We start from the raw sequence: 16776 nt of genomic DNA on the forward strand, positions 1-16776 counted from the left end.
TGAGCTCTCAGAAAAGAGCAGAACAAACAAAATAAGAGCGTTTATCTGTTCCAGGCAGCAAGCTGAACAACAGCAGGAAACATCTGGATGTTCTCTGCAAGCAGAGGCAGACTCCCTGCACAACCTTAGCTGCTGTTTCAGCTCACAGGTGTCTAAACGGGATTAAATAAAGCTTCAGACAACAGGCAGATAAATGAGTGACATCATCATCAGGACGCTCGCACCTGCTCCGTCCCACAGACGCTTCACGTTTTTGACCCACTTATTTTTACAAACTGCTGAAGTCATTATGAAGAGGCTAAAAATACCTGGCAGTGGCTCCGCCTACACATGCTGCAAGGACACAATGCGTGAAAGCAGACGTGCGCTTCAATTAGGACAATCTACGGGTCCCTTGGTAAACTCTCCATGGACAGGAAGAGGTTTGTGGCGAGATAAAACGGCGTGAAAGCGAGGAGGAGGAGAGGAACCAGATGAATGAGGATGAAGCTTTGTGCCACCGACGGCTCGTATTCAGGTCATGAAACACGAGCGTCTGCTCTGCATCAGGTTACAGCCAGACCTCCATGTCTGCTCAACATGTCCGCCTCCTCCTGCAGCGCCTCCATCCCTCCCCACCTCCCTCTCTGCACCATCCGCCCGGCTCTTACCTCCCTGCGGCCTCTCCGTCCACATCATCATCGCCGCATCGCCCAGACTGCTGCAGCTTCGCGCCGACACACAGCAGCAGGATCAGAGTCAAAGACACCCACCAACCCCCCTAACCACCCACACACACACACACACACACACACACACACACACACACAGAGCTTCCTCCCTCCGTTTCCTTAGCAACAGCACAGCAGCATCACACCTCCTGTAGCCCCTCCTCCTCCTCGCTCCATCCCAGCAGCGGATGAATATTTCAGCCTCCACTGAAGCGAGAGCGGCTGCTCCTCCCCCACCTCAAATATTCAGCACTGTGTGTACTCGTATTACTCAGATTGTGGGGACGTGAAGTTTACAGTTAAGATGCGAGGACTCCACAATGCACAAGGTTGGCTTTACGTGAGGGGAAGGTGAGGGTTTCAGCTCAAGGACCCAATCAAAATTAAGAAAGAAAAAAAAAAAAATCATGCTTTTAAGTTTCTTTTATTAAATGTATTTGATGACGTTTGTCTAACTGATATCAAATTAGGTTGTTTTTTTGTTTTTGTTCAAGTCATTCGCATCTTAAACTGTAAAATCTTTACTTTTTTTATTCCACTAACACATTACACATCCTGTTTGTGCCTTTCATAAAGTATAATCTTTGGGGAACTTTGCAGAATATGTTATACAAACTTCTGGGAAAACGAAGCTTGTCCTGTCCTGCAGGACGGGAGCTCACAGATTATACCATCAGAGGATGCTGATGAATATTTGGTTACATAACTGATGTGACCAACGCGCTCGACCCTGAATGCCGTCTCTCTATAAGGAGGCAGAGGATTTCAGACATTTATATCATGCGATCGAATGTCCTGTGACAAACAAACAAACAAACATCAGATTTAACTGGAAGCATGAAGCCTCTGATGGGTCCCAGCGGCTACTGTTGATGCAGGTTTTCATCATGTTCAGAGTGTTAGAGAGTTACAGGGAAAACATTTAAAAAGTGACCATATCTGAACAACACTGTGCCCGCCTGTCCCTGCATTCAGACTATACAAATATGCCTCCTGGGGTTAATTATTACTTACAGTAAAGCAGGGGGACTAAAATAAACGCACACAGTTCGCATGTTCACAGGCAGTTCAAGTCACATATTTGCTCCATGTTCTCTAGCGCCTCCCGAGGGTGGGACAAAGAAGCTGAAGTGAAACCTGAGATCATCCTTACAGTCCGTCCTCCAGCTCAGACTCCACATCTGTTCATCCCGAGCTCATCATTCACCTCCGTCTACACAAGTGCAATCAGTTTACACGACCAGCAGGTGGCGCCGTTTCTGACAGCCGACACATAAATGTGAACTCACAGGTTGATCACCTGTGAAATATTTCACACCAGCTGACCTGAGTGTAAAACAAGTGCACTTATAGTTTTTATAGCAGCAAACTTCACAGAAACCGCACAACACCACAAATCTGACAATGAGACCCAAACATGCGTCACATCGGTCCATCACAAAATAAACTCCGCAGTAAAAGTTTGCCCTGCTATCATTTAATGGCTTTTTCCACAATCAAGTGTTATCTGCGTTTGTATCAGAGCTCCACCAAGTCTGAGTCACTGACCGCGTAAACCCTGCTGAGCTGACCTCTCGTATCAGACAGGTGATTTTTAAGCCAATCAGAGAGCAGACTCACCTTTGCCTAACAACAGAACTCCCGTCAAGTTTAACATTTAGTGACATTTTACTGCTGCAGTCAGATATGATAACTTTTACTGTGCAGCTGTAAACATTCCTCAGTCCGTCAGCAAGTTCAGGTAAAAACTGCTGAATCACAACTTTATGATTATTGAACAATAAAGGATTGGAAAATAAAATCGCCCCGCTGTAAGTGAAAGTCACTCCACAGAAATCACACAAGTCCCGTCTGTGAATGTGTGTCAGCGCCTTCAGTTTGTGTACGTGTGCAACGAGTCGCTCATTACGAAAACTGAAGTCTTCACCAAACAGTCGGCCGGGAGTCTAACTCGTACTTTAGCAGTGTTAGTGTAAGTGTTGTATAATCCCTCTGTGGGGTTTGAGCCATGTCTGTTTTACTGTTTGCAGGATTAATCAGGAAATGCAAAGATGAGCGAGACCTGACGCTTCAAAGAAAGGACTCGTTCCATTTTGGTGCCTGCAGGGCCTCCGAGCCGGTGTTGTGTCAAACAGTCATTTCCAATGTTTGTGTGTTTTTTTATGTGTAATATCTTAACATGTGTTTGTAAATAGACTTCAGTGAACAGGTTCACAAAGGGGTTGAATATAACATTTAAAAATGACCCGTTTCTCTTTATAACTGTGTTACTTACATTGTAACTAATCCAGTCCTTCTTGTCCACTTAAAATATGTTTACATAACTGTTGGTATATTTGTTGCACTGTCAGCTGTCCTCTTGGGCAGATTACTCTTAAAAAAACAAATTTTTAATAACAACAAGATATTTTTTAACTGGATAAATAAAGCATATAAATAAGTGACTGCCAAAAACTGATCCAGCTTCTACTTTGTTACAGGAATGTTGTTTGTGGCTCAAAATGACTTGATATCATTCATGAGGGATACATTTGACATATGTTTCACATATTATAGTCCAACCAGTTATTTATAGCAGTTTAAATACAAGCAGTCAGTTTTTGGTAGACGACCTTTTTTTGGCACAACACCGGCACTCACAAATGAAGTCGCGTTAGATTCAAGCATCCTGTGCATCATGTTCTCCTCAGTGGATTTCAAATGTTTAACCTCTAACTGGTTAGCAGTGGCTGACTTTTCAAAATAAGAGCAGCTTGTTCACTAATAAAATACAAATTAAAAAATAATAATAATAATAATAAATCACCAAAGGAGATTTCACAAACACCGAAACGTCGAGGACAAAAAACACACCGAGCTCTCATAACTGCTGCTGTGATCATCACGGTTACAGTTTTAACAACATTTACTTCTTTGATTTAAAAATAGACTGATCACGTTTTCATGGAAACAAAATCATAATTTAAAAAAGATTTACTTGTTTAAACGCAGTGTTATAATCTATTGTATAACTAATTTGACCAAATTAAAGGTGTAAAAGCTTCAGGCTACAAATGGTCCAGTGCACCTGATGGTCCAGCTGAAGTGAGGCCAACGATACTGAAATGAAGTAAAAATATTTCTACATGTAAACAAATCAGTCTAAAAACAATAATCAGTCAAATAAAAATACTTTAAAGACCTTTGCAAAGATCCTGATGCTCATTTTTGTGAAGTCTCTCAGGCTGCACGTCACCCGTTTGGTAAACAAGGGTTCAGCTTTACACTCCGAGCTTTACTGATCGAGCGTGCTTCACATCAAATCAGGGGGTCAATCCTTAATAAGTGCAGACTCACACTCACCGAAAATGTAACTAAAAGTAACTAAAAGTTTGTATTTCCTTCTAAAATTAGGAGTGAGTCCCCCGTTTCCCAAACTTGTTTTAAAGTTTTTATGTTTTAATATTTTCAAGAATTGAAACCTCACGCTGCCTGAACCCGACCTCCTCCTCACCTGGACATGCCTCCTGCCGTTAGGGAGGTTGCGTATGTCCCCTCGCCTCCTCCTCCCCTCAGCTCTGCGGTTCATTGATCCATCCACTCGATCCCGGGGCCCGGACGTCCCCCAGCACCCGTCGCCGGCGCCCCCATCCTTCCGACGACCTTCCAGTCCCGCAGCCTCGGTGGACTGGCTTTGCTCCGGTTTGTTCCGGTTCTTAATCAGGTTGTGGAGCGTCAGAACCGCCAGGGTGCACAGGACATACATGACCCCCTCCCCCCACCCCTCAGACTCTAGGGTGCTTCGGGTGGGTGTTTGGTTTCATCACAGGGTTGTTCCAGCCCAGGTGGGAGCTCACAGGCGTCTCGTTTGGGTCCCGCTGAGGTTGACGATCCTCGCTCTGAATGTTTCCTCTAAAAAGGATCAGCTGTTTAAATCCTGCTGTGTTTGTTCACCTCTGTCCCGAACCCCGCCCCGCCAACATCCACAGACGATAAAAACTTCTGAACCTTGTCCCGTCCTCCTCTCTGCTGTCACGCCAACGGTTATCAAGACAGGTAACCAGAGCCTGCAGCCGCCAGCTTCAGTTTCTCAGTGAAACTCAAGACTGTGCAAACGCCTCCTGCTCTGAAGCGAGGCTGCAGAGCCGTGCACCAAAAACAAAAACCCCCAGATAAGAGAAAAGTGATTCGAAGTGCAACATGGACGCAGAGCAAGATGCAAAGTTTCAGCAGAGTTTTCCCTGCAGTGATATTCTGACCTTGAGCTCCACTGCAAGAAAAAACAAAGTTTGTTGTGCAGACCTGCAAGAAAAGCACGAATCCAGCTCCTGCGTGGAGTCCAAGAACTTCTCCTCACAGAGTTTGTGGATGAGCAGCAGGTGCAGCAAACTGCTTGCTCTGTGAATGGAACAGATTAGCACTGTGGCAGGTCGCGTCTTCACCTCCATCAGACTGAGTGGATCAGAGAAAGAGCTCGAGGGGCCTCCTCTCCCTCCTCTCTCTCTGCCGTCCCGGGACCATCTGTTGTTATTGCTGCAGGATAAAACTGCAGAGGATCGGCGGTGACGTAACAGCACGACACTAAACGATGGATTTATGTTAATATCTTCAGGATAAGCTACGTGCCGGTTTTCACGTTTAATAACAGTCGGGATTACTTCCAGTTCTTTGATCACTGATCCGTTTGCAGTCATTGCTTAAACTGATCACATCTCTAACTTTCACTTTACTGGAGCACTTTTATTCAATAAAGAGAGAGTAGAAATAAAGTAGAGAACAGTAAACATAACTGCAGCACACTGGTCATAAAGATCAGTAAAGGCTGATTTTTAGAGTGAGGAAAAGAATTTATTTTGGAAAGTGCTGTCCCAACTATAATTTTAGATGACAGAAGACTTTTATTTTGACAGCAGTGATGTTCTAGTTGGTAGAATAGTCCAGAAAAGTTTAATTTTGAAAAAAAAAAAACCCCGAAGTCCACGTATAATTTTAGATCAGAACAGGCTTTTATTTTAGTGACAGGGACAATCTGATTGACATCACCGTCTCATTCTGAATGTGCAGATTGGAAAATCATAAAAGGCTTTTATTGTGGGAACAACGACCTGCTGATTGGGAAAGTAGATGAGGCACAAAGGCTTTTATTTTGGTAAAGTGAAGGGTTTTAGGGTCAGAGTGACCTCGTTCTTTCATGTCGTGGGGACCTCGACCACCTCTCCCAAATATGTGCCATATATGTGACAGAGCCGGGCATGCTGGGACTTTGACCCAGTGGGAGCTGACGGTCTGAATCACAGCCAGCCAATCCTGATGCTCGCCTCTGATTGGTTGCAGACCTCACTGCATATAGCAGCGATCCATCCTGCAGCTCACTGTAAACAGAGCCGGGACCTTTTCTGGAAACGTTCCTGCAAGAACAAAAGGGGGGCGTTTCCGGTCCACCGACCCCTTTCAGGGCGCTAATGAGGGGAGGGCGGGGCTGCGGTCCAAACTCAGGGTCACACGTTAAAAAAAAACCTCACGAGGAAGACCCAGGGGTCATCGAGATCTCAGAGAGTTTTAAGAGTTCCTGCAGAAGTTCAATGAGCCAAGGAGGACTTTAGTTTTAATTTCTAACTGTCCAAACGTGCTCCGCAGACACGCAGTTTATTCTACAGCTGATGGTAAACAAAGAACGAGGGCTTGACTCAAACCCTGGATTTCAGGGCTCTGTGCTAATGAGGCAGCCTGGGAAAACATGCACTCTTAAATGCCATCCTGACATTTAATTGTAAATTTAGATGAAACCCACTCAGATTTAACACATTTTTATTGGCTTCGTTACTTTCACGACTTTCTTCTTGTAACCTGTAGTTTTATTTTAAACTCACAGCGGCTCCAAAACAACATTCTGCCGTTAGTTAGAAAATCAGCAGATTTTCTTTCTTGTATGTTTGTAGTTTTTAAATCTCAGACTTACAAAACCTCTGAACAATTTTATTTACACAGCGCCAAATCACAACAACAGTCGCCTCAAGGTGCTTTATACTGTACAGTAGACTAGGGCTGTTCGATATAACGATATATATCGGATGACGATATAAAAACATCTATCGTTTCATTTTACGCTATCGTTTGTTTCGTGGTGTCGCAAAATAAACTGTTTACGGCAATATTTGTTCATGGTTTTGATGTCACTGTAGTGGCTACATTAATTTCTTAAAGTTCTCTCTTTCTCTTTAATATAACCACACTACAGACGGACAAGCGCCTGTTTTTATGCGTTGTCGTTACCAACAATGATGTAACACCATCGCGTGTCCGCTTGTTTATTTTCCACATAAACCTTTTGGTCATATCCAAAATCTCATACCCTCCGCAGTAAATCAGAACTAACCGCCGGTCCATCAGCCGACACTTGTAACACCTGTTTGAAAGCCAGTTTTTATTCTCTGGCTTTAAACCAGGCTGACTGCTTTTATGTATATTTATTGTGATTTAATTGTGCTCAAACTGGGACTCTGTGTTAGAGATGAGCGGATTTTCCTTTAGCCGTTTTCTCTAAACTTCAGTCAGAGCCTGAGGGAGAAAACGACGTGTCACAGAAACAGGAGAAAACTACAGAAGGAGATCCCGGCCTCGCGCCTCCAGCGCTCCTCTGAAACCACTTCCTGTTCTTCAGGTGACCTGAACGCGCCATCAAACAATAACTGATCAAATCAGAGGTATAAAGTCTTCCAGAGAAAGCGGGCTGTGGCGAGTTAATGACCCCAACACGGAGGAGTGTCAGTTATCAGATCGGACTCTCCTTTATTATTTCACACACACACACACACACACACACACACACACACACACACACACACACACACACACACACACACACACACACACACACACACACACACACACACACACACACACACACGATAAGACGATGGAAATGGAAAATGTTTACACACCAAACTGTTGCAACATGATCAGCTGATTAGATAAACGTGGATAAATAATCCGGTGTTTCATTCTCACACCCTCCCTCCACATCAAGCTCAGACGTAATGTTTATATCAAGTGAATCACAGGAATGTTTTACAGATAACAGCGAGGTCAGAGTGAAAGGATTCACACATGTAGTTACTGTGTTGGTCCTGTAGGGGGCAGTGCAGGCATGCGTTCATGTCTCAGGTGTGTCGGCGACTGTAAGAGGCTCAGACCTGCTGCAGATTACTGGAAACCTGCTGTTTTTATTTAAGGAGCTTTTTCCTTTGGAGGCTCATCTGCCCGTCACAGACTTTCTAAACTCAGCTTAAAATAATAACGTTTGTTTGTTTTTTGTGACGTTTAGTTTGATATTTTCTTGAAGACATCAGATGAAACCTCCCAGTTAGTATTTAAAGGAAGACATTTGTGTGACAACTTTGAAGCACATCTGTCCAGAAGTCTCAGAGTAATCCTAACAAACACAGCTGGACCAATCACATCAATCCTTCAGCAAAGTTTTTTAATAAATGGTTTATGGGCTTCATTCTGAAACCAGTTCAACACATCCAGGATATTTTTCCTTATCGGGCTTATCGGCCGGAGAAGTCTGACCCAGAAATATCAGTTCAGCTCTGAGAGGCGGACTTTCCACAAACAGATTCACTGACGAAGTCTCAGGATTAGAAACTATGAAGAGAATAAACACCCTGCACAGCTGCTGCAGAGAGAGGACAGAGCTGCGTGAAGAAGAAAAAGACGATATAAACAGTTTATTTAAAGAAAAGATGGAAAACCAAAAAAACCTGACTCTGAAGATAACGGCCTTCCCGCCATCACAGCTCTGTCATTAAGCAGAGGGAGGATCTGAATGCTGAGCAGTTACATATCGTCTCAAATTAACCTTAGACGTGTGCAGGACGCTCAGCTTTGCTCCTTTTTAAATCTTATTAAAGCTTTAAAGCAACAAAAGCAGGACCAAAGCGACCTTAAACACAACGTACAGGTTGGTCTGCAGCGGCGGTGATCACGACGGTAAGAGGGGTTAACCCCGAAGTTACCGGGATGAGCCTCGGTTCAGGATGGAGACCCGGAGCTGGTAACGGTTGTGTTGTTGTCACCGAGCGCGTGCGCTCTCATTTATGATTTATTCATGTGTCAGGAATCAGACACGTTTCAGGAAAACCAGAGAAACCAGCACATGAACTGCACTTCCTGTCTCCCTCCACCCTCCGTCTTCATCCCACCTTTTTGCTCTTTTCACCACTGCAGCAGCACTTAGAGGGGGGAGGGGGCGGCTGGGCTTGGTGGTTTACGCCCTCTTCTGCTCTGAGCTATTTCAGGAGGAAATTACAGAGAGATCAGCCGGGTGGAAACACACAGAGTCTGAGTAACGGAGCCGTGACATCAACCAGCTGAAAAAAGGAAAACAGGAGAGGGAAGGAAAGAGCTAACAGAAGGAAACAACTCAGCGAGGAGGAGGAGTTTCTCCTCAGCTCCAAACCTCAGACTAAACTCCATGTTTCCTGCTTCAAACACTTCAACCCTCAGAGACGCAGAGCAGCAGACTTTTATGACAGTAAAGGACGTCGGGTGATTTTTGTTCTGCAGTAACTTCAGAACATTTTAGTAAAGCTTCACCTTCACACTGAACATTTTCAGACTGTCGTTGGTTTGTTCTTGTCACAATCTCATCTTCATCATCAGTGTGAAGGATCCATCAGTCTGAATTAACAGTGTTGGTGTCCCAGATGTTTCATTTGTTTTCTGATGAACTTGATGAAGTGCATTCTGGGTAAGCTGGAGGCTCTTATCGGCATGTGAGACAGCGGTCAGCTCGGCGCGAGGTCTCCTGATTAAACGCCAGGATCGTCCTGCAGCTGAGAATCTGTCTGTATTTGAACTGAACGCTGCTGCACACGCGCTGCACAACGACGTGCACGGATCAGGCTGATCAAACACATTTTATTTGACACTGAGTCCCCACAACATCCTTAAAACGAGGTGTGCTGCCCTGTCAGAGCGTCTAAAAGTTTTAACCGGTCACTGAACTACTGTTTCTGGATCAGAACCCGTTTTTAACAATGACTTCATCTCAGTCATGTTTTCTTCTCCAGAGGACAAAAATCAAACAGCACAAAAAGGTTAAGCTCACCACAGACCCTCCTCTCACACGGGCAGAACCACTGAAATATTTAATATGAAACAATGAATCCAACAGCCCACGTCCTCACAGAGAGACGAGACTTTGGAACGACGTTCAGACTCGCGGCACAAACGGTTCGTAACAGAATCACAGCTGAAGCGACAGCCGGCAGCTCTCGCCTCTGTGAGACTCGTCAGGCGTTTGACACTCAGCAGCGAGCTTTCTGATTTCTGAGGATGGATGAAGGTAGGCCGGGAACAGGACCAGGATACGTGGCGTCGGCTCCTTTCTCACCGGAGCCCCTGTTCCTGATTTTTATTTTGATTATCAGAGGAAGATAAAGCCGGATATGACAGGCTAGAAGTCATTCAAGACAGGCAGGAGCATGCAGACCCCCGACAGAGGGGTTTCTGATTTGGCCATCCCTTTTAGGCTAAATAAGAGAAACGGCTCTGAGACCGCTTTAACTAGGGCTGGGTTTAAAAACAACTCTATTTTAGCTTGAATAACGCGATATCGATAAATTAAATCCTGAATCGATTTCTAAATATAAATGAATTTTGCCAGAAACGCCAGAATCTCAGTTTAAGCTCACAGAACTATTTCAACAGCTGCCAAACAGCTAAAACAGTAAATGAGAGCAGAAAGACGTAAACACAGAGCGCGGATCGTTCACCCGACGGCACAAATTAGAATATTTCTGACTGTGTCAGAAATCGAATCGATTATAGAAATCCAGACGATGCCCAGCTCTGTCTTTGATCTACAGCGACCGTTTCTTACTGCGATGGTTCAGTTTCATCTCACCAGGCCTGAAACTTTTAGCTGGAGTATTTAATCTGAAGTGAAAAAACAAAAACGACTCAAATCTCCCACAAACCACCTGCTGCGCTTTAAAGTCCAAACACCAGCAAAACAAATCGTCACACTTAAATAAAAAAATAACATCTGGATCAAATATCACTGTTAAACTAGTGTGTGTGTGTGTGTGTGTGTGTGTTTCCTGTCATTGTTTTCAGTCAATAAACCCGTGCTGGCTTCAGCAGCTCTGCAGGGCCGACATGAAGCCACTCGCTTTCTGTTTTATTGGAATCCCACTGAGCAGGAAATGAAGTCCCCAGACCCAATCACACGTACAGCAGAGATGCCCCAAGGCATCATGGGAGATCTGACTCAGCTGCTCCGCCTGCTGGACTCAGCCCGGCTACAGCCGTCTGGTTTTAATCACACGCCTTACATAACACAGTCACATCTGTATACACATCTTTGTGAGCACTGCCGCTGACATAATTCTCAGGCCTCGTGGCTGATCTGCTTAGGGGGACCCGGCATCCAAAAACAAGTCCTGCAGAGTGACTTCATTTACTAAACGAGACGTTAGCAACATTTTCAACGGTGAATAACAAACAAATACAAACTCAAAGACTGAAAGAAAGCACAAATGTCTTTCAGATTCTCAGTTTTTCAAAATAAACTGTTTAAACTTTGCAGTAGAAAAACTCAAGTCGCTGAATCTGACAGTGTGCACTTTGCAAACCAGCAGTAGGAGAGTGGCTCTGGCTCAGGATGTCAAACAGATCATTGACCAATCAGAAGGCTGGTGGATGATCCCTCCAGTCTGCATGTTGAAGCATTCACAGGCAGGACATAGCGCTGTTCGATACGACGATATGAAAACGTCTATCGTTTCATGTTATACGCGACCGTTTGTTTCGTGGTGTCAGAAAATAAACTGTTTACAGAATATTGCTTCATGGTTTTGATGGTCACTGTAGCAGCTTGGTCATTTCTTAAACTTCGCTCTAAGATTTAAATAACCACATTACAGACAGACAAGCAACTGTTTTTACGCGTTGTCGTTAGCAACAATGACAGTAAGACTATCGTGTGGCTCCGGAGTCCGCTTGTTTATTTTCCATATAAACCCTTCACAATAAAGCTCAAGATCCTGTTGAGACTTTTCAAAATAAACTGAAATGACAGAAAAATACATTATTCTCAATCATCAAATTTCAGAATATGCATCAAACAAACAAACATGACGTGACTATAAATGGCGCTTACAGTCACCACGTGGATGCACGCACAGAGAATCCCAGCATAGCCAGTGACGACGAGGCAGAACCAGGGAGCTCCAAACAGAAGGACCAGTCCAAGCAAATCGAGGACCTTATTCCTAAACGAGGGGCTGCCTCTGTAGCACGGACATGGGTTGGTTATGAAATGTCTGACACGGACCAGAAAACTGTACTCCGTAAATTACGCCGCAAACCGGCCCCCACCACAGACTCAAACACGACAAACCTCTTCAACCACCGACGCAAGAATCACGTGAAAGAGTTTGTAGAGAGTTTACGGATGAAAGCAAAAACGAGCTGTCAGGTGCTCCAAATAAACCTCAGACTCAAACGTTAAAACGGGCGTTGCCCCGACGCACGCCATGTAATAAATACAAAGAAAATGACGGCGGTTACAACTTCTGTCTAAAAACGTATTGCTTTAGGCATCAGACAAAACACTCGACTCCAGGTACACGACGCACAGCTGAAAACACTTCACACAGGTCGAGCTGCCCGAGATCCACAGAATTTACCGAAAATGTAAAATTTGTGCGATATATATCGTTATCGGGATAAGAAGTGTTATATCGGGATATGAGATTTTGGTCATAGTGCAGAGCAAGACACCCCAATGCATACAGAGTGATGGAGTCACATAAAGTTAGAAATGACAAGAAAAAACAAACAAACAACTACTACATTTTTGAATCTGGACTCCGTCTTGCTCAACAAAAAGTCCTCAAAATGTCTCAAATTTATTCAAGTCCCCACTAAGACACACAAACAAGAGGGGGAGTGTGTGAGTGCACACACTCCCCCTCTAATGCTGGGTTCAGTCTCTCAGCGTGAAGTCAAGATGACATAATAACTATCATCATCATCGTCGTCATCACCATACTTGAAAAGACGTTACACATTAAGCACCACACCCTCCCTGCAGGCCCGCGGGCGTCTCACAGCAGCGTCACATCTGACGAGTAAATCGAGTCCACGAACAAGTCAAACGGCAGTAAACTAAATTTCCTCACACAACAGAAGAGCTCGTGCTGCCTTCATGACTCCTCTGTGATCTCTGCTGTCAGAAATCAGATTTAGAACCAAACCGAAGCAGCGACGGCAGAAACCAACAGAAAGACACCAAACAGGAGCAAACGTGAGCTTTCATTTAAGTGATCTTCCTGATAAAGCAGATGTGCTAACAGCTGCTGAGACGAGGCGTTCGCTGGTATCCGGTTTAACTGAGCATCACACTAGCTCTGACTCCAGCTGCTCAGCTTTACAGGAACCAGCTTCAGCCGCTCGGCTCATTAAAGGTTAACCGGCTGTTTGCTGAGTTCAGAGTCTGAAGTGTAAAATCACTGCTGACCTGCCAACATGTTCACTGACACATCTGCAGCTCCCGCCTTTATCCCGCTACCCCAAAAAGACGACATCTGACCAACTCCTCTGTGCCCTCAATGACGAGTTTTGACACCTCTGTGTATATCAATAAAGTTGTGCTTTGATGACCATTAGAATCGTTTCCAGGTGTTTTGATGGGTAGCTGCACGGGCAGAGCTCACCGTCACCAACTTCTGATGCACGCCCAATCATTTCGTCCTGTAAGCAGCCTGAATATGAAAGACACACAAGCTGTGAGGCCGGGCGAGTTCAGGCAACAAAGTAAAACATAAAAACAGATTTAAGAAGGAAAATGACGAGCTCTTTTTTTTGGCTCTGACGGGCGCCGTAAAAGGATCCACGCAGAGACGGTCGCTCTGAAACGTGGAAGTTAGGCTGATGCAGGAAGTCGGCATAAACACACGTGAGCCTGCAGAGGCCGTCCTGGGAACGGTGCAGTAAACAAGGTGCAACTCCCTGTTACCTGGAAGCTACAAAACCCAACAAAGCTTTGTGGTCACTCTTGTCTGAATTGTGGCAGCACAGTGACGCAGCACACCTGGCGAAGCTTTCACAATCGACCTTTTGTAGGCCACGCTTCGGTCGTAGCCGGCTGGATAAAAGCGGTGCTGTGTGTACGCTGCAGACTAAAAACACGTCACGTCTGACGTGACGGGGAATCGAACACTAAGAACAGAAAAACACAGTTTTCTGAAGAACGTGTGCTGAAAGACGCCCGACAACAAAACAGTTTAATTTGTTCCTTTTCCTGCTTTTACGTGAAATATTTGGAGCTGTTGGTGAAATTAAAAGAGACCGGTCATAGTCGGGCTCCTGTGGTGACACTGTGTGGGGTTCCTGCTTCTCCTGCTCTCATGTTAAAGGACATTTTCTCAGTTATCACAGGAGAAACCGGAAAGCTCCAGAGAGAGAAAGAAGCTCCGAACTCTGGAAACCTGGAAGTTTAAGGGTTAAGGAAGGAGTCTGTCCACGCCAGTGAAGTGTGACGACGCTTCTTCGGAGAGGAGACTGTATTTATAGAAGGTTTTGTGCTGCGGTGGTCAGCGTGTGCAGACACACCCTGCAGGCCAACCTCCTCCATCACTGCAGGAACAGGAAGCGTCTGACTCCAGAGGAAAAACTTCAGCAGCTTCTCGTGCAGCTCGCTTCAGGCCTCACATGCTCGCCACACACACACACACACACACACACACACACACACACACTCTCAGCTGAAAAGTTTCCAGCATCTTTCCTGAGCCGAGCTCTCGGCCCGATTCAAAGCGCCGCAACAGCGAATGTTTGACTTCAGGTTTAAACAGTTTATTCAGCTGAAAGAAACCCGCAAAAGACCAGGAAGCAAGACCAACACGCTGAAGCAACCACGGCAACCAAAGCAACAACAGCAACGACCACAGAGTGGTAACAGTCAGCTGACTCGGCGTTTACAGGTGCTCAGATGTGAAAACGTGACACCTTTATTGGTTCTGCTTTCTAAGACTTAACTGTGAACATCAATGATGAAGATCCAGAACATTTCTCATTGATGCGTCTCAGCAAAAACGATAATCGATCATTTTTAACAGAAGTCAGAAGACTCCTGCTCTCCAGAAATAAATGTAAATAGATCACCATCCCACCCCAGGCCGACCTGATGGTCCTAAACGTGAGGTTGTAGGTCTACTGTTCTCCTCAGAAGTTCTTTAAACGCGTCACTATATTTAAAGTTGTTCTGACTTATGACCATTTTGCTCATTCTTGCTCCAGTTATTGATGGATATCAGATAAAAGAAGGCAAATTTATTCCCTCCGTCTGTAAACTGCCTTAAATGTGACTGTTTCTCCTGCTGCTGTTTAAATGCAACTTTCAGTAAATAAACTCCTCGCTGTTCCTCCTCCGCTCTGCACAGCTGCTGCTCAAGGACACGAAACCACAGCAACGACAAACCGAACCAAATATTCATTTTTATTTTTCTGCTCCGATGATCGTTTAGATCAAGTTTGAAAATAAGTTTAAGATCTTTGAAGGAGAAAATCCAGATATTTGTTCTCCTGCATCTCTCCCTCTTCAGCGTTTGTACACTCACAGACTAAACCTGCGATCTGCTGATCAAAGCTAACAGCAGGGCAGACGATTAATCGATTAGTCGATGAGGTGGACACCGTCTGTGTCATTTCCACGAGCATGCATCTGCTGCCACTCTGAGAATAAACTCTAAAAACAAACCGGACGCGAAGCAGAAGTTTTCTGTGATGTGGACAAAGTGTCCGAGAACACGTGCGTGCAAATATTTCACTTTTCTGACTTTTTACTGAAACTCCGATGAGCTGAAAACGTGTTTTCCCAGCAGTAAAGCAGAGAGCTGCTGCTTTCTGCTCCTGTGAGGTAAAGAAGCTGCTGCTGACAGAAACTTGGTCGTCTGCTGATGGTGAAGCTGAGCTCTGATCAGCGGGATTGCGTAAACGCAGGTTTCGGACCTCTGTGCTGCAGGTCAAACTGAACCCCTGCCATCGATCAGGGCATGAACTGATGGAGCGGTATTGACAGCCGGCGGGCCTGTCGTCATCATCACCATGGAAACTAACACGTGGAGAGCTGGCCAGGTGAGGCCGCGGGGCTTTTGTCCGCGTAAAAACCGCTGAGAAAGAAAAGAGCTTTGAAGCGGTGGAAGCTGCTGGACGGCCGGATGAAAAGAGGCAGAAACAGGCGGGCCGAGCCGGGTCAGACCCGGGTCATGTGAAGGACAGCACCCAGAACCCAGACTCTGAACAGCTGACAGCCCGACGGAAGGAAAAGTTTAGAGGAAGCAGACTTCTCCTTACCTCCCGGTCCCGAGCAGCGCCTCCTCTCCCTCCTTCTCCTCCTCTTCTCCCGCTCCTTCCTCGCAGTGAAGTCTTCTGCAGACTCGGGCAGACTCTCCAGCAACCAGACGCGGATTCAAAGTGAAACCTGCGGATCTCCGAGGCCCCGAATCCGTGTGCGCCTCCTGCCCTGCGCCGCTGGAAACTCCGGACTGCTTGCTTGGTGCTGCTGCCTTCACGGACTGTGGGATATGCGGTGACTCTGTGGTTGCGTGTGTGTTTGAGCGCGCATGGGCGGAGTGGAAAAAATGGCACTTTTATAGACGGAGGGCGGGTCTGACTGTGAGACTGTCAGTGAAAAACATCAGGCTAAGATCTGGCACACACACGTCATCAGCTCAGATGAGCTCTTTAAAATTTAGATTTTTCTTTATTTCATGATTATTCTTTTTTGTTTTCTAAAACATCAGCATGACCCGCACATGTGTCAGTATGTATCACTGCAAAGAGTCAAACAGGTGACAACATGTCAGTAATATGACTGATACAGACATCTTTACAGACAGTACAAAGTGGCCAGTGTGTCACGTTGACCCACTGCAGCTGAAACTGTTTACATAACAGAAGCTCTCATCTTGGTGTTTTTGGGCAAATGTGACATATTTTTACATAAAACCTGCAAAGAGAGCGTGGGGGTCTTCTCTGTATTATTAGCATCTTAACCTTACAATATAAAGCACCT

At 45.3% G+C, this 16776-nt stretch overlaps 1 protein-coding gene across 5 annotated transcripts in view; it reads right to left on the minus strand.

Annotated features, from left to right (window-relative positions):
- kifc3 (kinesin family member C3) overlaps positions 1-16336 on the minus strand; it is a 38157-nt gene extending 21821 nt beyond the window's left edge. For 2 of the 5 annotated variants that reach the window (XM_026176482.1, XM_026176473.1), the window contains exon 1: positions 4204-5182. In XM_026176482.1, coding sequence (XP_026032267.1) covers positions 4204-4455 — 252 coding nt within the window. In that variant the 5' untranslated portion in view covers positions 4456-5182. Of the gene's footprint in view, positions 1-4203; positions 5184-16055 lie in introns of those variants that run through there. The other 3 variants (XM_026176521.1, XM_026176465.1, XM_026176491.1) reach the window with 3 other exon arrangements.
- Positions 16337-16776: the final 440 nt, after the last annotated feature.

The sequence above is a fragment of the Astatotilapia calliptera genome, chromosome 1 (assembly GCF_900246225.1).
Source record: "Astatotilapia calliptera chromosome 1, fAstCal1.2, whole genome shotgun sequence".
NCBI lineage: Eukaryota > Metazoa > Chordata > Actinopteri > Cichliformes > Cichlidae > Astatotilapia > Astatotilapia calliptera.